Source organism: Aquarana catesbeiana, linkage group LG12 (assembly GCF_042186555.1).
Source record: "Aquarana catesbeiana isolate 2022-GZ linkage group LG12, ASM4218655v1, whole genome shotgun sequence".
NCBI classification, from domain to species: domain Eukaryota; kingdom Metazoa; phylum Chordata; class Amphibia; order Anura; family Ranidae; genus Aquarana; species Aquarana catesbeiana.
The window spans coordinates 102,736,507-102,757,416 of record NC_133335.1 but is presented as its reverse complement, the minus strand read 5'-3'; the positions used below and the strand labels follow the sequence as shown (position 1 = coordinate 102,757,416).

The 20,910-nt window shown below is 44.4% G+C and overlaps 1 protein-coding gene across 4 annotated transcripts in view; it reads left to right on the top strand.

The window, feature by feature from the left end:
- MLLT6 (MLLT6, PHD finger containing) overlaps positions 1-20,351 on the top strand; it is a 362,286-nt gene extending 341,935 nt beyond the window's left edge. For all 4 annotated transcript variants that reach the window (XM_073608237.1, XM_073608239.1, XM_073608240.1 and 1 more), the window contains one exon: positions 18,967-20,351. In XM_073608237.1, coding sequence (XP_073464338.1) covers positions 18,967-19,008 — 42 coding nt within the window. In that variant the 3' untranslated portion in view covers positions 19,009-20,351. The remainder of the gene's footprint in view (positions 1-18,966) is intronic.
- Positions 20,352-20,910: the final 559 nt, after the last annotated feature.

Genomic DNA, 20,910 nt, shown 5'->3' with positions numbered 1-20,910 from the left:
GGTATCGTTCAGGTTGGGTTTTGAGCTTGTCCTGTGTGAAGCTCCTGTTACCTGGTTGGCTTTTGTGTTAGCCTTGGGATTTTTCGCTGTCCCACCCCTCATGTTCAGCACATCTTTGGGACGTCCCTACCATTCTGGATAAAGAAGGCTGTGTCTGTCAATGAACAAATGAGAAAATAGGATTTTTTACTTACCGTAAAATCAGTTTCTCTGAGTTCATTGACAGACACAGCACCCACCTCTCTATGGAGTTTTTTGATACTTCTATTACTGCTTGCTACTAAACTGAATACCTAGAGCAGGGAGGGGATTATATACTGACGGAGGACAGCCCATGGGCGTAGCCAGGGGTTGTTTTTTTGTTCTGCCTAGTCCTACTCCTGCAGAAATGATATAACCCTACTGTTCTGAATAAAGAAGGCTGTGTCTGTCAGTGAACTCAGAGAAATGGTAAGTAAAAAATCCTATTTTGCTCCCCTGCTGATTTTAAAAGAAGTTTGCCTACTGACAAAGAAATGATCAGTCTATATCAGGGGTGTCCAAACTTTTTGAAGTGAACGTACGTGAGGGCCGTCTATTTTGCCTGAAATTCTTTGAACCATTAAAATTCGGTCTAATGCCCCGTACACACGGTCGGATTTTCCGATGGACAATGTCCGATCGGAGCGTGTTGTCGGAAATTCCGACCGTGTGTGGGCGCCATCGGACATTTTCCATCGGATTTTCCGACACACAAAGTTGGACAGCAGGAGATAAAATTTTCCGACAACAAAATCCGATCGCGTCAATTCCGACCGTGTGTGGCCTGTTCCGACACACAAAGTGCCACGCATGCTCAGAAGAAATTCCGACACGGGACAGCTCGTTCTGGTAAACTTAGCGTTCGTAATGGATAAAGCACTTTTGTCACGCTGCAATGTTCAGAATGGTTTAATACAGCGCACTCTCTTCTTCTTTATAATGTGACAAGAATTAAGTCGTTTTGATGCTCATATTCACACACACTTCTCACAAACTTTTTTCGTTACTATTTATCGGGATTCCCTCAATATATTTTGATTTCTCACATCTGACAACATATTTTTTTTTTTTGGTTTTTTTACTTTAATGTAGAATCTTTTTTTGTGTTTCTCTTTTTATTTTTATTTTTTTGGTGATTTTGATTTGTACTCCCGAAAATGTTTGTGTGTTTTTTGTGACAAGTTCCCACAACACCACTAATATGTTGTTCTATTTAATCTGTAGGAGGAGATTGTTTGGTGTTGTTGTCCCTTGTTAATTTCACATTGTACTTTAGAAATGTACCTGAATCGTCACCAACAAACTGTCCTTTTTGGATGAAAACACACACAGGAGAGTAGAATTTACCGAAAAATATTTTATTAAGGGGTCACAACTATAAACAAAGAGGGAGGCAACGCTGGAGAAACTGCAGAAGTGGGCGAAGCCTTGGACCCCCGGGGCAGACATCAATTATTTAAAAGCAAAATTGGTGGCCTGAGGAGTCCATATCTAAGGGAGGGCAGTCTGGTCCAGAAGTCCCAGAGATCCGGAAAGCAGCAGATGACATCTGTGTCCCCAGGCTGTGGTCATACAAGAGACTGCAGCTTTTGGCAGACCAGACTGAACCCAGGGTCATCACTCTTTGGTCTTCCTTCCATGCTTCCTTACAGGCTTTGGCTGTGGTGGTGGAGTTGTGGCAGCAGGAGGAGGAGGAGGAGGAGGAGGAGGATCGTCCCTCTCCATGACATCCGTCTTGTGTGTCAGTTCCCCACTCTCCCCCTTACGTAGGACTTTATAAATCAGGTCCTCAGAAATCTTGCGTTGGCCCTCCTGCATGCCCTGCAATTTGGTGGCAGCCATGCAGGCAAAGGCCTCTTCAGGACTGGGGAAGGCTCGGAGGGACGCCGAAGCCTCCTGGATCAGCCTGTACGCTGAATCCTGCACAGGACTGGGAGTGGCCTTCCTGGCCCTTTTATATGGCAGGCGGAGGGGAGGGACCTGAGACTCAGTCAGGCTGCGACTGGTCCCTGGCTTCTCTTGGCTGACACTTAGCCCCGCCTCCTCCTGGCTGCCACTAATCCCCACCTCCTCCTGGCTGACACTAATAATCCCCGCCTCCTCCTGGCTGCCACATTCCACAGCCTCCTCCTGGCTGAGGTCTTCCTGTGTATGAAAAAGGGACATAGTTTTAGTATTGTTTTCATCAATCACACACAATTTTCACCTCCTGACTGCTGCAAATTCAATGTTAACAAATATAACAGACTATCCTTCTGAGCCCAGCATTTTGCATTCTTGTCCCAATTTTGGGTGCCCACTACTGTCTATTGATATGTAAAACACTTTTTTCAATCAGCAATTAGTGATCAATAATAACATCTAGTAAACATCATTTATTTATTGACCAGAAATCTGTAGAAGAATGCTATACCTGACTCAAGCTGGGCTCCTCCACTTCTTTCTGGCTGGAAGGCCCAGGTTGGATATCGGAAGCCTCAGCTGGGGTGGAAGGAAGAGTGGAAGGAAGTGTGGAAGGAAGAGTGGAGAGGGATTCCCTGACTTCAGTGTGGTCTGACAGAAATCGCAGTCTCTCATAGTACCACAGCCTGGGGACATAAATGTCATCTGCTGCAGCTCCAGATCTCTGGGAATCTGTGACCTTCTTGCGCTCCCTAAGATAAGTGCTCCTCAGGCCACCAATTTTAGCTTTCAAATAGGGGATGGTTGCTGTGGGGACCACCGGCTTCACCAACTCCAGCAGTTTCTCCAGCGCTGCCTGCCTCTTCTGTTTATGGTTATAGTGGGGGTGTCTCACCTGCCACAGACAGGGCAGCTCTCTGTACTTGTCAATAAACAGGGGCAGGAAATTGTGGTCGTTGAACCCATCCATTTTCTCTGCAAGACACAACACAAGACAAACCCTAATGTCAGGCCAAACTCCCCTAATCTTGTTACAATATAGGCTTCCATTTCGAAGCAGTATAGGCCCAAGTTTAGATCCTACCTTCGTTAGCACGATCGGCGTCTCCGATGCTCCTTCCTCCGCTCACAGATCGTACGTAAGACGCGCGCGTTACGATTTATACACACTGCGCATGCGTATAACTCCGCCCGCCCCTGACGTTCTTTCTATTCTATTCCCCGCCCCTTTTCGTTCGGCGCAGTGGAGGAAGAGCACATGGCGGATAGACAGCAGGATCGTGCTAATTACAGCAACGAGGAGGAGGAGGAAAGGCCGGAGCCTGAAACGTCCCGATCCAGAAGGAGATTAAAGGACTCAAATATGTCCTTTGGGGAGATGTTGGAGATGGTGGACATCCTGAAGAAGGCCGACTATGATGGAAAGTATGGGCCTTACCCCTACCCCAATGTCCGAAAGGCCAAGATCATGGCGAAAGTGGTCAGGAGTCTGCACCGGAAATTCGGGGTACGACGTTCAAAAGATCAGCTCAGGAAGCTGTGGTCGGACCTGAAATTACGAGAACATGAGCAGTACAGAAAGATCCGGAGAGTGTTGCAAAAAAGTAAGTAGTTGTGCTGTGTTCCTATTGTTCTTGTGTTTATTACGTTCGTGCTGCTCCATGTGCTTTTAGGAACTGTTGTACAGTTTAAAATGGCAACTTTCATGTTCATGGGCACATTATTCGTTCGGATCACACATTTTTTTTTCGGACTATAAAATACCATTGTTTAGCCCATATGCATTTGGCCACCATTTTGAGGCCCTATACTTGTCTTCAAAGAATTGGGTTGTGTAGATGGCTTTGTTACTAGAATGAAATGCAAACTAGATTCTGTGTAAGGAGAGGACACTCAGCAGCTGTTTTCACATCTGGACACTGGAGCACTAGTGTGGGACACAAGAACACCATTTTTATTAGGGGGGCCACACAGGTGCTCCAGTGTATACTATAGGGGGGGTCTCCATCTGTGAAGCTTGTACTAAACAGGTAAAGTATTGCAGCTTGACAAAGGACACTAAAAAAGCTACATGTTGGAACTCTGCTAAAATAGACAATTGTACCCCACTTCCAAGCAATGTTTCATCTTTATAGTTCTGACATTAAATATCTGTGTGCTAATTATACCATTTTTGTTTTACATAGGGGAGAAAAGACTCGGAGGACACCCCTCATCTGAGGAGACCAGAGACCCCCCCCATCTGGAAGAAGGGGAAATCCCCCCAACACAAGATGAGCAGGAGGAAGAAGACGTGGTGGAAGTAGTCACCACAACAGGTGAGTGTCTGTGACCACAGGCTCAGATAAGAGATGGATGGCGGCATTTTTTTTAGACCTAATTTATTTTGTGTTTCCTCTCTTTTTAGGTGATCGTGAGGTTGTGGATCCAGATCCTTTCACATCCGAAAGTGCCCAGATCCTGATCGGGGAGATCATGGGGTGTAATTTACAATTGGAAATCATCAAGCAAAACATCAATGATGTTATTCCCAAATATAAAAACATCATTGATGTTTTGGGGCGAGTTTAAAGCCCCTCCAAATCACTTTCTTCTTTTGTTTGCTACAATGTGCGAAATGTTTTTGTGATTTTTCCCAAAGCCAAATTTGGAGGATGCACACAGTGTGCCAACATGTGCTATCTGCCATCACGGGAGATCAATGGACGCGTTTTGGGGGTGCAACCCCTTCCTCAATAATAAAGTAGCGGTGAGGAAGGGCTTTCTCCCCCAAAACACGTCCCTTGATCCCCCCTGATGGCAGATAGCACATGTTGACATTGGGAAATTTGTGTGCATCTTCCAAATTTGGCTTTTCCAGGGGTGATTTCACCTCATCTGAACGCAATATCAAACACAGTTCCTAAATACTCATGTCTGATATTGCCTTCCAGTTCTACCAAATGTGAACTTTGTAAGATCAAGATTTGTGTCTTTCTTGTGGGTTTTACACAGGCCTGTTTTCTATAAAATGGACATTTTGATTTTGGATAATGACACCACAAAAATTGTTATACAACAAACATGTTGGTTTGTCAGAAAAACCTTTGGTAAATGCACATGTGATTGTGCAGGTATTAAAAAGATTGCTCATCAAGAATGTGTGGATTATTGTCTCAATGCTACAACACTTTTGGGGTGATGTAATTGTTGTTTTATGAGAAAATGGGGGTAATTTCCTAAGGGCAAATCCACTTTGCACTACAAGTGCAGTTTCAGTGCAGTTGCAAGTGCACTTGTAGTGAAAAGTGTCTTTGCATTTAGTAAATAACAGCCAACAGTGCTTTGTATAAGGTTACACAATCACGACATTTTCTGGACTCCACACATTTCTGTCAGGGTCAGCTCAAACAAACACAAGCAGTAAATGTCCACAAAGAAGAGCCTGGGGGGAGATGCCTGTCGAGAACTTCAAGTCCTGCAGGCTTCTCCCTGTGGCCAAATACCGCAAGGTAGCGACCAACCTCTGCTCCAGAGTGATGGCTTGCCTCATGCAGGTATCCTGCCTGCTGATATAGGGAGTCAGCAAAGCCAACAAACGGTGAAATACGGGGTCCGTCATCCGGAGAAAGTTCCTGAAATCATCAGGATTATTCTCACGGATCTCACGGAGCAAAGGCATATGACAGAACTGGTCACGCTGAAGCAACCAATTCTTGGTCCATGAATTCCTCCCCACCCTGTTCATGGACTGGACTTGTGTCAAGGTCAGGACCCCAACACCAAGCCCCCGCACAGCACGAACTCCACGAGGAGTACGCATACGAAACATGGCTAGAAAACGGTCGGCTGCTCAGAACGAAGTAACAGAACGCACTGAAGAACAGCAAGGCCTGTGAAGAGCGACCTGAAAAACAGCAACGAGCGGACAAGATCGCACAGAAAACTCCGATACGAACTGACTGCATGCACTGAAGAGCAAATACAAACCCACAAGCACAAACTGAACGGCAGAAAACGATCTGAAAGCCACGAGTCTGAAAAAGCGCGAATCGTCTCTCACCAAACTTTTACTAACACGAGATTAGCAAAAGGAGCCCAAAGGGTGCCGCGCTTGGTTCTGAACCGGCCTTTTCTAGTCTCGTCGTACGTGGTGTACGTCACCGCGTTGTTGGCGATCGGAAATTCCGACAACTTTGTGCGACCGTGTGTAGGCAAAACAAGTTTGAGCCAACATCCGTCGGAAAAAATCCGAGGATTTTGGTGTCGGAATGTCCGAACAAAGTCCGACCGTGTGTACGGGGCATAAGTGTGTTCTTTCGAGCACTAATACACTACCCAACAAGAATTCTCTTGCCTTTGTTGATGTGTGTGACTAAAGAGATGAGCTCGGGCATGTTATTTGGATATACCGTATTTATTGGCGTATAACACACACCTTCGCTTTAATGCCCCGTACACACGGTCGGATTTTCCGATGGACAATGTCTGATCGGAGCGTGTTGTCGGAAATTCCGACCGTGTGTGGGCTCCATCGGACATTTTCCATCGGATTTTCCGACACACAAAGTTGGAGAGCAGGAGATAAAATTTTCCGTCAACAAAATCCGATCGCGTCAATTCCAACCGTGTGTGGACTGTTCCGACGCACAAAGTGCCACGCATGCTCAGAAGAAATTCCGACACGGGACAGCTCGTTCTGGTAAACATAGCGTTCGCAATGGATACAGCACTTTCGTCACGCTGCAATGTTAAAAATGGTTTAATACAGCGCACTCTCTTCTTCTTTATAATGTGACAAGAATTAAGTAGTTTTGCTGCTCATATTCACACACACTTCTCACAAACTTTTATTTGTGTTTTTTTAGTGGGATTCCCTGAATATATTGTTATTAGTTGTCACATCTGACAGTTTTATATTTTTTTTATTTTTTTTTTGGATTTTCAGCCTTTTTTTTTGTTTTAATGTTTGGATTTTTTCCAAGGCTGATCTTTGTTCAATGTTTTTTATTTTTACTCCAGAATATTTTTGTCTGTGTTTTGTGTGTCAAGTTACCCCAACACCATTGATATCTTTTATTATTTAATCTCAAGGAGATTGTTTGTTGTTGGTGTCCCTTGTTCATTTCACATTGTATATTTGAAATGTACCTGAATCCTCACAAACCAACTGTCATTTTTGAAGTAAAACACATAGGAGAGTATAATTCAAAACAAAAATCCTTTATTAAGGGATTAGAACCAAACAAAGAGGAAGGCAACACTGGATCAACAGCAGAAATTAGTGAAGCCTGGGACCCCCACGGCAGACATCAATTCTTCAACATCAAAATTGGTGGCCTGAGGAGTCCATATCTAAGGGAGGGCAGTCTGGTCCGGCATTCGCAGAGATCTGGATAGCAGCAGATGACATCTGTGTCCCCAGGCTGTGGTACCACAAGAGGCTGCATCTTTTGGCCGACCAGACTGAACCCAGGGCAATCACTGTCTGGTCTTCCTTACACGCTTCCTTCCGGGCTGTGGCTGTGCAGTTGGAGATGTGGCAGGAGGAGGAGTAGGACCTTGAGGAGGAGGAGGACTGGGGGGACCTGGAGAAGGACTGGGAAGACCTGGAGGAGAGGGAGGAGGAGGAGGAGGACCTGCAGGAGGAGGAGGAGGACCATCCCAAAGATGTGTGTGAGGTGTAATTTGGCCCCTCATACCTTTCTCCAGAGCCTCCGATATGAGGGCCTCACACAAGACTTTTTGGCCCTCCTCCATCCTCTGCATTTTATAGGCTATGAAGGCAGCAATGTTCTCCTGCATGGTGTGGGGTGCTCCCAGGACCTCTGTAGCCCTCCAAAAGAATGCTATAGCAGCCTCCTCTAGGGTACTCCTCCTACTGCCACTTTCTGTTTTCGGGGGGGTAGAGGGACCTTGATATCAGCCTGCCGGCTCGGCCCGGCCACCTCCTGGCTGAGACTTCCCTGTGTATGAAAAAGGGACATAGTTGTAATGTTTTGCATCATCAATCACAATCCTAAATTAGTACTCCCAACTAACATCTAGTTAACATCATTGATTGTACAAGCAGAAATATTTAGAGGAATGCTATACCTGGCTCAATCTGGGCTCCTCCACATGTGGCCTGGAAGGCCCAGGTTGGGCGTCAGAAGCCTCAGCCGGGGGGGAAGGAAGCGTGGAAGGAATACTGGAGAGGGATGACCTGGGTTCAGTCTGGCCTGCCAGAAAATGCAGCCTGTCGTAGTACAACATCCTGGGGACATAGATGTCATCTGCTGCTCCGGATCTCTGTGAATCCAGGACTTTCTTGCGCTCCCTCAGATATGTGCTCCTCAGGCCACCAATGAAAATCTTTAAATAAGTGATGTCTGCCGTGGGGATCACCTGCTTCACAATTTCACACAATTGCTCCAGTGCTGCCTTCCTCTTTGCTTGGTTCTTGAAATGGGGGTGGGTAATCTCCCACAGACAGGGCAGCTCACTTAGCATCTCTACGAATACTGACATGAAGTCATTGTCTTTCATTAAGATATCCATGTTCACTGCAAGACACAACACAAGACAAAGCCTAATGTCAGACCAAACTCTCCTAATCTTGTTACAATATAGGCCTCAATCTAGAAGCAGTATAGGCACAAGTTTGTCTCTTACCTTCGTTCTTACGATCGGCGCGTCCAATGCTCCTTCCTCCGCTCACAGATCGTACGTAATACGCACGCGTGTTACGCTTTATACACACTGCGCATGCGTGTAACTACGCCCGCCCCTGACGTTCTTTCTAGTCTCTTCCCCGCCCCTTTTCGTTCGGCGCAGTGGGTGAAGAGCATGATGTCGGAGTTACAGTAGGTGCATGCTAATTCTAGCAACGAGGAGGAGGAAAGGCCGGATCCAGGCACGTCCTGATCCAGAAGGAGACGTTTTAAGGCCACAAATATGTCGTTTGGGGAGATGTTGGAGATGGTCGACATCATGAGGAAGTCCGACTATGACGGAAAATATGGGCCTTACCCCAACCCCAACATCCGAAAGGCCAAGATCATGGCGAAAGTGGTCAGGAGTCTTGAGAGGAATTTCGGGGTACGAAGATCGAAAGATCAGCTCAGGAAGCGGTGGTCGGACCTGAAGTTGAGAGAGCCAGAGCAGTACCGAAAGATCCAGAGAGTGCTGCAAAAAAGTAAGTAGTTGTGCTGTGTTCCTATTCTTTCTGTCTTTATTCCGTTCGTTCTGCTCCATATGCTTTTATTAATTGTAACGTTTAAAAGGGCAACTTTAATGTTCATGGGCCCATTATTCGTTCGTATCAAACATTTTTCTTTCGGCCTCTAGAACACCATTGTTTAGGCCATATGCATTTTCCTACATTTTTTTTTGGGCCTACTTGGATGCCAAATATTTGTTTGTGTAGATGGGTTTGTTACTAGAATGAAATGCCAACTAGATTGTGTGTAAGGAGAGGACACTGAGCAGCTGTTTTCACATCTGGACACTGGAGCACTAGTGTGGGACCCCAGAACACCATTTTTATTAGGGGGGGCAAACAGGTGCTCCAGTGTATACTTATAGGGGGGGGGTACATCTGTGAAGCTTGTACTAAACAGGTAAAGTATTGCAGCTTGACAAAGGCCAATAAAAAATATACATCTTGGAACTCTGCTAAAATAGACAATTGTACCCCACTTCCAAGCAATGTTTCCTAGTTCTAGTTCTGCCATCAAATATCTGTGTGCTAAGTATACCATTTTTGTTTTACATAGGGGAGAAAAGACTCGGAGGACACCCCTCATCCCAGGAGAACACAGACCCCCCACCTCTGGAAGAAGGGGAAATACCGCAAACACAAGAAGCTGAGCAGGAGGAAGAAGAAGATGTGGTGGAGATTGGCACCACAACAGGTGAGTGTCTGCGACCACAGGCTCAGGTAAAAGAGATGGATGGTGGCAGATTTTTGATACCTTTTTTTTTGTTCTTTATCTCTTTTTAGGTGATCGTGATGTTGTGGATCCAGAACGTTTCACATCTGAAAGTGCCCAGATACTGATTGGGGAGATCATGGGGTGTAATCTCGAATTGCACAACATACAGCAACAAATCAGTGATGTTATTAAAAAAAATAACATCATTGATGTTTTGGGGCGAATTTAAACCCCACAAAATCACCTGTTTTCTTGTGGTCCAATCTTGCAAAAATGTTTTCAATGTTTAGAAAAGCCAAATTTGGAGGATGCACACAGTGTGCCAACATGTGCTATCTGCCATCACGGGAGATCAATGGACGCGTTTTGGGGGTGCAACCCCTTCCTCAATTATAAAGTCGCGTTGAGGAAGGGCTTGCTCCCCCAAAACACGTCCCTTGATCCCCCCTGATGGCAGATAGCACATGTTGACATTCGTAAATTGGTGTGCATCTTCCAAATTTGGCTTTTCCAGGGGTGAGTTCCCCCCATCTGAACGCTATATCAAACCCAGTTCCTAAATACTGATGTCTGATATAGCCTTCAGGTTTTACCATATGTGAACTTTGTAAGTTCAAGTTTTTTGGCTTTCTTGTTGGTTTTACACAGGCCTGTTTTATCTGAAATGGATATTTCGAGTTTTGATAATGCTACTGCAAAAATTGTTATACAACAAACATGTTGGTTTGTTTTAAAAACCTTTCGTAAATGCACATGTGATTGTGCAGGTATAAAAAAGTGGCTTACTCAAGAATGTGTGGATTATTGTGTCAACACTACAACACTTTTGGGGTGATGTAATTGCTGTTTTATGCAAAAATGGGGGTTATTTCCTAAGGGCAAATACACTTTGCACTACAAGTGCAGGTTCAGTGCAGTTGCAAGTGCACTTGTAGTGAAATGTGTTTTTGCATTTAGGAAGTACCAGCCAACACTGTTTTTTATAAGGTTACCCAATCACGACATTTTCTGCACTCAACACATTTCTGTCAGGGTCAGCTAAAACAAACACAAGCAGTAAATGTCCACAAAGAATTTCTTTTGGTTGTTTTTTATTTGAAAAAGGTTTCACAGATTGTCTGGCATATTGATAGCCCCCCTACCCGCAAAGAACTCCAGGTAGCGTAACCGGACATCACGGGCACTCAGGGAGGGCAAGCCAGGACGGCCACTTTCAAGCGCCGTCAGTGTTGATGGATTTGGGATTCCGGCCTCAGGCCCAACTGAGCCAGCATAGTTGGCTGAATGTTTTCTTAAAAAATTATGGAGAACACAGCAGGCAAGTATTATATGGTTCAGTTTATACTCCGCCATATGGATGGGTGTCAGAAATAATCGGAACCGGCTGGCCAGGATTCCAAATGTGTTCTCCACCACTCTTCGGGCTCTGGCCAGCCGTTAATTAAAAACCCTCTGTTCCGGGGTGAGGGTCCTCATCGGGAATGGCCGCATCAGGTGGTCCCCCAGCGCAAATGCTTCATCAGCAACGAACACAAATGGGAGACCTTCAACATTGTCCTCTGGAGGTGGCAAGTCCAAACTGCCATTCTGGAGACGCCTGTAGAACTCCGTCTGGGCGATCACTCCACCATCGGACATCCGGCCATTCTTCCCCACGTCCACATACAAGAACTCGTAATTAGCCGACACCACCGCCAACATCACTATACTATTAAACCCCTTGTAATTATAATAGTACGACCCCGAGTTGGGTGGTGGGACGATGTGGACGTGTTTCCCATCAATTGCCCCTCCGCAGTTAGGAAAGTCCCACCGCTGGGCAAAGTGGGAGGCCACAGTCTGCCATTCCTGTGGCGTGGAAGGAAACTGTTGAGGAAAAAACAATAAACATTACTATTTTTTCACAGAAACATGGCAAGCAGATTAGACACAAACATTATGGGGTGACCTCCAGATAGCATTTATTAAGGGGAATTTAACAACAACAAAGTATAAGGTACACCTATCATATTCCCCCTCCCCCCCTCATGGGCCATTTCTAACATTATAGGGGGGGTAACTCTGGGACAGGTAACCCTCTTCACTTCATTGAGAGATGAATGCCTAAATAATGGGTATTACTTGGAACAGACCCTCCTTAGTTACACTATTGGCAGACCACTGGACAGGTAAGAAGTGTCATAATACAAAGATATAAATACACACTGTACACATTTGAGCACATTTGAACATTCTGCTATTACCTATCAAGATAATAATAGGATACAAGAACTTTAAACAGTACCATTGGAAAGTATACAGGCAGGCCCTTGCACTACATGCTTTGGGGAATTCATCCATAAATCTCACCAGTAAAGAGGTGGGTATAGTGTGTATGGGTTTGGCAAAGTCAGCAGATAGATGATTGAGGATAGAGAATTGGGATCAGCTGACTTAGCAGTTGGGGGAGGGAGGGTTACAAACAATTTGGGGACACCACAAAAAAAGCCTCTGGCACTCTGCCTGAATTTAAATCAAAAATAACATTTCCAAACATTTTAGGGGGTGTTTGGGGTAAAGCACTACTATAGAGCTGATAAAATACATTGTTAAGTGACTACATGAGGTGAATATAGGGCAGGAGACACCATGCTGGAGAGGTTATTGAAGGGCAAATATGTATGAAGGACATAAAATAATAATTACATAAAAATCCAGCATGCATGAGGACAAAGGGGACATTCACAGCATATTACAATCATGGTAATTAGGGAATGAGGAAAGAAATACAATATATTATCAAACATTCAATACAATAAAATGGGATATAAAAGGATAAAAATCTTACCTTCATATATTCCTTCTGCAGGACCTGGATAATGGCAGAACAGGTCTCTGGGATGATGATACCCAGAGCCTGAGGGGAGATGCCTGTCGAGAACTTGAGGTCCTGCAGGCTTCTCCCTGTGGCCAAATACCGCAAGGTAGCGACCAACCTCTGCTCCGGAGTGATGGCTTGCCTCATGCAGGTTTCCTGCCTGCTAATATAGGGGGTCAGCGAAGCCAACAAACGGTGAAATACGGGGTCCGTCATCCTGAGAAAGTTCCTGAAATCATCAGGATTATTCTCACGGATCTCACGGAGCAAAGGCATATGAGAGAACTGGTCACGCTGAAGCAACCAATTCTTGGTCCATGAACTCCTCCCCACCCTGTTCATGGACTGGACTTGTGTCAAGGTCAGGACCCCAACACCAAGCCCCAGCACAGCACGAACTCTACGAGGAGTACGCATACGGAACATGGCTAGAAAACGGTCGGCTGCTCAGAACGAAGTAACAGAACGCACTGAAGAACAGCAAGGCCTGTGAAGAGCGACCTGAAAACCAGTAACGAACGAACAAGAATACAATGACTACTTAAAGTCACGCGGAACTTGCTTGCACGCACTGAAGAGCAGATACAAACCCACAAGCACAAACTGAACGGCAGAAAACGATCTGAAAGCCACGAGTCTGAAAAAGCGCGAATCGTCTCTCACCAAACTTTTACTAACACGAGATTAGCAAAAGGAGCCCAAAGGGTGCCGCGCTTGGTTCTGAACCGGCCTTTTCTAGTCTCGTCGTACGTGGTGTACGTGACCGCGTGGTTGTCGATCGGAAATTCCGACAACTTTGTGCGACCGTGTGTAGGCAAAACAAGTTTGAGCCAACATCCGTCGGAAAAAATCCTAGGATTTGTTGTCGGAATGTCCGAACAAAGTCCGACCGTGTGTACGCCCTATTAGAGGGAAGTTTCAGGAAAAAAACGTAAATTTTAAATAAAGAACTGTGAAGCAAAATAAGGGTCAATGCCCATCTGCAGCCTCACATGGGCCATGAATTGCCATGAATGCAGCCCCACCATTACCATCAGTGCAGCACCCCCATTTACATGAGTGCAGCACCCACCATTGCCAGGAATGCAGCACCCACCATTGCCAGGAATGCAGCACCCACCATTGCCAGGAATGCAGCACCTAGTATTGCCAGGAATGCAGACTCACCATTGCCATCAGTGCAGCCTGAAGGATTTCCCATCCATCTGCAGCCTCGGAGGGGACAGGGAGGGGGTGGGACAAGCTCCAAAAGATTACATACAGGAGAATCTGCTGTTTTCCCTGTGGCCTCTTTAATAGAAAGTCCCGCCTCCTTTGATGGACAGAACAGTCGTCCAATGGCAGCACCGGAGATGGGACTTCCTATTACAGAGGCTGCCGCGTAAACAGGAAATACTCCTGTGTGTACGGCTCTCGTCCCGCCTCCTCCCTGTCCTCTCCAAGGCAGCCAGCCTATAAATCTTTTGTGGCCCCGGTGCTGGGAGATTGTTGGGGGGCCACAAAAGATATATATGTCCAGATAACCAGGCGGGCCGTTCAAAACCGGACCGTGGGCCGTCATTGGCCCGCGGGCCGGACTTTGGACATGCCCGATCTATATCTTTAATGGCAAGGTTATTTTAACAGAGACAGAATAACAACAAAAAATCCAGAAAAACACTATTCAAAAAAGTTTTAAATTGATTTGCATTTTAATGAGTGAAGTAAGTATTTGACCCATTTGCAAAACATGACTTAGTACTTGGTGGCAAAACTCATGTTGGAAATCACAGGGGTCAGACGTTTCTTGTAGTTGGCCACCAGGTTTTCACACATCTCAGGAGGGATTTTGTCCCACTCCTCTTTGCAGATCCTCTCCAAGTCATGGGGCTGACATTTGATAACTCGAACCTTCAGCTCCCTCCACATATTTTCTATGGGATTAAGGTCTGGGGACTGGCTAGGCCACTCCAGGACCTTAATGTGCTTCATCTTGAGCCACTCCTTTATTGCCTTGGCTGTGTGTTTTGGGTCATTTGGGTCATGCTGGAATACCTATGACCGGGGGGGGGGTATTGTTCTTGGGGTCATAGTCAGCATTCCTCCTCCAAACACGTGGAGTTGAGTTGATGCCAAAGAACTTGATCTTGGTCGGACGAGCCTGTACATGTGCTTTCTTGAGCAGGGGGACCTTGCGGGCGCTGCAGGGTTTCAGTCTTTGACGGCGTAGTGTTACCAATTGTTTTCTTGGTGACTATGGTCCCAGCTGCCTTGAGATCATTGACAAGATTCTCCTGCGTTCTGGGCTAATTCCTCACCATTCTCATTGTTTATTGAAACTCCACAAGGTGAGATCTTGCATGGAGCCCCAGACCAAGGGACAGTTATTTTGTGTTTCTTCCATTTGTGAATAATTGCACCAACTGTTGTCGCCCTCTCACCAAGCAGCCCGGCAATGGTCTTGTAGTCCATTCCAGCCTTGTGTAGGTCTACAATCTTGTCCCTGACATCCTTGGACAGCTCTTTGGTCTTGGCCATAGTGGAGAGATTGGAATCTTACATATAGGTACATAGTCAGATTGAAAAAAGACACAAGTCTATCTAGTTCAACCTGTCCAATATTTAAAAAGGACCCAAAATATATCCCTGGGAATTACAGACCAGTTAGTCTAACATCAATAGTATGCAAGCTCTTGGAGGGGATGATAGGGGACTATATACAAGATTTTAGTAACGAGAAAGGTATCATTAGCAGTAATCAGCATGGATTCATGAAGAATCGTTCTTGTCAAACCAATCTATTAACCTTCTTTGAGAAGGTGAGTTGCCATCTAGATAAATGGAAAGGCCCGTAGACGTAGTGTATCTGGATTTTGTAAAAGCATTTGACATTTCCCCATAAACGTTTACTGTACAAAATAAGGTCCGTTGGCATGGACCATAGGGTGAGTACATGGATTGAAAACTGGCTACAAGGACGAGTTCAGAGGGTGGTGATAAATGGGGAGTACTCAGAATGGTCAGAGGTGGGTAGTGGGGTCCCCCAAGGTTCTGTGCTGGGACCAATCCTATTTATTTTGTTCATAAACGACCAGGAGGATGGGGTAAACAATTCAATCTCTGTATTTGACGATATTAAGCTAAGCAGGGCAATAACTTCTCCGTAAGATGTGGAAACCTTGCAAAAAGATCTGAACAAATTAATGGGGTGGGCAACTACATGGCAAATGAGGTTTAATGTAGAAAAATGTAAAATAATGCATTTTGGTGGCAAAAATAATGCAGTCTATACACTGGGGGGAAGAACCTCTGGGGGAAGCTAGGATGGAAAAGGACCTGGGGGTCCTAGTAGATGATAGGCTCAGCAATGGCATGCAATGCCAAGCTGCTGCTAACAAAGCAAACAGAATATTGGCTTGCATTAAAAAGGGGATCAACTCTACAAGACTCTGGTCTGGCTGCACCTAGAGTATGCTGTCCAGTTCTGGGCACCAGTCATCAGGAAGGATGTACTGGAAATGGAGCGAGTACAAAGAAGGGCAACAAAGCTAATAAAGGGTCTGGAGGATATTAGTTATGAGGAAAGGTCGCGAGCACTGAACATATTCTCTTAGGAGAAGACACGCTTGAGCCCTGCGCCCCCATCCCAAAGCACCTTGTCCCCATGTTGATGAGGACAAGGGCCTCTTCCCGACAACCCTGGCCAGTGGTTATCAGGGTCTGTGGGTGGGGGGCTTATCGGAATCTGGAAACCCCCTTTAAAAAGAGGGGGCCCCCACTTCCCGGCCCCCCACACGGTGTGAATGAGTCTTGGGTACATTATACCCCTACGCATTGACCTAAAAAAAAGTGTTAAAAATAAACACAGTACACAGGTTTTTAAAGTATTTTATTAAGGTAGCTCTGGCGTCTCTTCTGATTTCTTCTCCCCTCTCCAGCTCTTCTCCCTCTTCTGGCGATGTCTTCTCCCTCTGTCAGTGCTCCTCCACTCTCTGCTGATGTCTTCTAGTCCTCTCCGGTTCTTCTCCTCTGTCAGCTATCTTCTGCCTCTGTCGGGCCTCCTCTCTCCGCTGTGGGGGCTGCTACACACAAAAGGTTTTTAATCCTAATGCATAGAATGCATTAAGATACAAAAACCTTCTGCCTTTACAACTTCTTTAATACGTCCTGTATCCTTTCTGCCAGCTTCAATATACACAAGTGGTATAATATATATAAAAAAAACTGTACCATTTAAGCTCATTCGCACAAGGTTTGCCTTAGTGGGGCAATCTGGGAGAATAAAGTCTGACTCCACTGCAAACATTATTTTCTACATTTTCTCTTTCCCCTTGTGTTCAGTGTAGTGTTCTGTAATGTAGAGTTTTGGAATCTTTTTATTAGGAGCCCACAGAGTGAGAAGCAGAAGAGGGACTGAGTTGCATAAGTTACACTGGCTAGTAACAACACAAAAAGCAGCAGCAAGCTAAGAAGGTGATATTATAGCTTGCAACATAAGACACTGCACATGCACTAGGTTTTACCATCATATATGGGGACATTAATTTAGTCCAGGTCATAGATGCTGATCTTAGATGATGAGTAAATATGGATGACACCAGCCTCCTGGGTAGGAAATACAATGAAACCATTGTCAGTGGTTTACATTGATCTCTTTAAAGGGTAATAAATACCTGTGTATGTTACACCTGCACAATGCATAGCACACTTGTGTTTAATATATATTGAATGATTATCTGCATTACATTTTTTGGGGGGAGGAAAATTCTGTTTATCTGCATTACACTTTTTCTCTCAGACTTAGATCTTGTACCATAGATGATAATGGTCCTACAATGGCTGCCTCTATTTCTAATATTCAAAGAATTTATGATTTCATCCTTATGGAAAGTATTGTGTGCGCAACAATACCCTACGGGGTATTGTTTTTGAATGTTTCAATATATGTAGAGTTTTCATAGTGTGGTAATGTTTTACCAGATATCTGCACTAACTGAATGATTTTTTATTTACTGCAGCTCTCTGTAAAGTTTTGTAGCAGTGCTTTCTGGAACCAACAATTGTTGCACATTCAAAGTCTCATTTTAATGCTTGGTTAGCCAGCATCCTTATCAACCAGTGAATGACAGCAGAATGTAAGCAAAAAAAGGGCCGGCCCTTAGGTCTGGTATGGATTTTGGGGGAACCTCATGGCAAAAAAAATGGGTGTTGGGTCCACCACAAAATCCCAGCTCCTTATCCAAGCATGCAGCCTAGCAGGGTAGACGAGCACCCCACTCCTGAACCATACCAGGTCACATGCCCTCAACATACACGGGGGGGGGGCTTGATGGGGAAATCTGGAAGCCCTCTTTAACACAGGGGCCCCAGATCCCGGCCCCCCTTCCATGTGAATGAGTATGGGGTACATACCCCTACTCATTCATTAAAAAATGGGCAAAGTAAATTAAAAACTAAGAGCCTGCTTTTGACAAGTCCTTTATTAAAAAAAAAAACTAAATAAATGTCCCCCAAAGTAAATCCAGCATCAATCTTGATGAATGCTGGCCAGTGACCCGCATGGGAAAAAAAAAACTGTCGCACCTGACGCTTGGCTCCTGCTGACTTACAACTCCGCTTCCCACCTGCCACTAAATCAACTAAGGGGTGCAGTCACCCGGTGACATCACTGGGTGACCCCATCCCCTTGTGACATCATCAACCCAGCATGCCCTGGTCAATGATGTCACAAGGGGCTGCATGCTAAGGTAAGGATCTGATATGGTATGGATTTTGGGGTGGACCTCACACCAATTTTTTTTTTGTCGCATGAGGTTCCCCCCAAAATTCATACCATGGGAACTTGCACATTTTTTAAATGCCTGCTTTTTTTGCAGATGTGTCATGGTTTTTAAGGACACTGCGTGGGCCGACTCCTTAATAACCAGCTATTCATTGGGTGTTAAGGACACCAGTGGGTGCTGGTATAAATATACCGCAAGTTTTATACTAAAATACTGCATCACTTAAAGAAATAGCGCCTATGGTCGTTTAGTAGTATTTTTTTGAGAATTGCAAAATTTGCTAATTTACTGCTGATCTTAAAGCGGTAGTTGTTTTGTGAATTGAGCCCAGAATGTCTAGAGAGCACCATTGACAATAAATAGCAAACAGTGCTAATGTTAGTTAGGAGGGTGTAATAATTTTATTCCTGAATATTAGTAATAATAGTAAAATACTACTAATAGTAAAAACAAAACGTTATTATTTAAGAAACAATTCCAACCTCCCTTCTCTAATCTGTGTTGCATGCACCTGTCTCTTGTTTTTCAGAGGGGTGGTGAGAAGATGCCCACAAATCATGACAAGGGTTGAACCATACCCCCAGAATCCACAACATCTGAACATTCTCTACCCAACCAAGGGGGCCTGGAGCAGAGGAGAGGATGTTCCCAGAGTCATCAGTAGAAGGGAATATCTAGAAAGTAGGAGGTTACCCAACACAAACATATTAAGCAATGCTGTATGGTCTGTAGGAGAGCGGATTCCATGTAAAGTAGTCAGTGTTTGTATACTGAGCATTGTGGGTTTTCATGTACAAGAAGTGTTTTAAAGAAAATTGTTGCTCATAGCAACTGATCAGCTTCCAGCTGTCATTGTTCCAACATTGGCAATCACAAAGAGGAATAAAAAATCAGACCTGATGTGAACTGTTGCCTAGAGCAACCCAAGCCCTTACTATATTTAAAAGGGAGGCCTGATTGGTTTCTATGCTAAATTTATTTTTTCAAGTTCCCATAGTTTAATATTTGTGGAAAGTCAATATGGGTAGCAAGAAATTTTTGTACAATTAGCTTTCTGGATATGTGTACATGTATTTTGAAGTTATGTGCCCCATTTTTTTTTTTTTTTTACCAACATGGCAATATGAGTCACCTTCTCTCCTCCTTTCATTTTGCCCATTTGGTAGTAGAATTTTCTGCACTTGGCCCTATGCCTATTCTGTTCTCCGATAGCTCGGCAGAACCTGAAGCACCTTGTGATACAAAGTATCAGTCCACTTGAAGGATGAGCGCTGGCAAGTTTTTCTGTCTTTATTGTACTGTCCTTGTTTTCCTCTGCATACATGAGACATGTATTTTAATTGTTTTTTTAATACATATATAATATGTATACACATTCACACTTTTATTTTATTTGTTTGTTCATTGTACCCCAGTTATGCTTCTGTGAATTTTCACTTTATACACACAGTAAGAAATGTAGCAATTTATGTTGTGACTTTTTTATTACAAGATGTAGATATTTGTCCATATTTACCTTTTGGGGTAAATGTTTTTTTTTTAATTCATTTAATTGGGGCTTGGCATATTTGTACATAAACATTTATACCAATGTGTAAATAAGCATTCAGTAGCCCCAGACATTGCACCTTCCTGAAGTCACATAATGCGCCTCAATGACTGTTTGTATTAAAATAGAATTGTGTTTGATGTTTGTGACAGATTTATGCACTCTCTGGCTGGAGAAGCATGCTGGGAGTTGTAGTACCTGGCTAATCACAGGTGGTCTTAACCTGGATTGGAACAGCTTACCTGGATTGTAACAGCTTACCTGTAGGTTAAAATAAGTTGTTATTCTCATAAAGCAGGACATGTCATTGCTGTATATAAATCAACAGGTTTTGTACAATAACCGTTATTAAAGCATAACTCCACTTTTTTTTGCACTGGATACTTTGTTAATTGGATATAGAAGATATATAACAGCCCTGGCAGCATATATTATTCAATACAAATCATGGTGATTAGTGCCATATACATCAGTATGTCTGTGCCATACAAAATCAAAATGCAGCAAAATTATATATAATATATAATGTGCACAAATCTGTAAAGTGCTTAGTGCTTATATATGCAATGGTGCTCCAAACTTGCAAAGTGTGAGGTGCCACACTCCCCCTTCGGTGACCCCACTCACCAGAAACAATGGACCCTCAGCTTCGCAGTCTGGGGTCAAAAAGGCAGTGATCTATTGATCTGGGATGTGTAGGATGGTTCCTCAAAAAACTCTTCCAAGAGGGTACTTTATGACAGGATATGCCACAGTCCATAGATGGGGAAATAAAGAAAAAGCTCACAGTGAAATACCGCTAAAATAAGTTGTAGAGCACATTCTAGGTGCCACTTACAGGATATCTGGCAAAAACAGGCATCAGTGAAAACATTTGAGTCCGCTGCTGTATGGCGTGCGTTCCACGGAGGCGGAAATTGCATC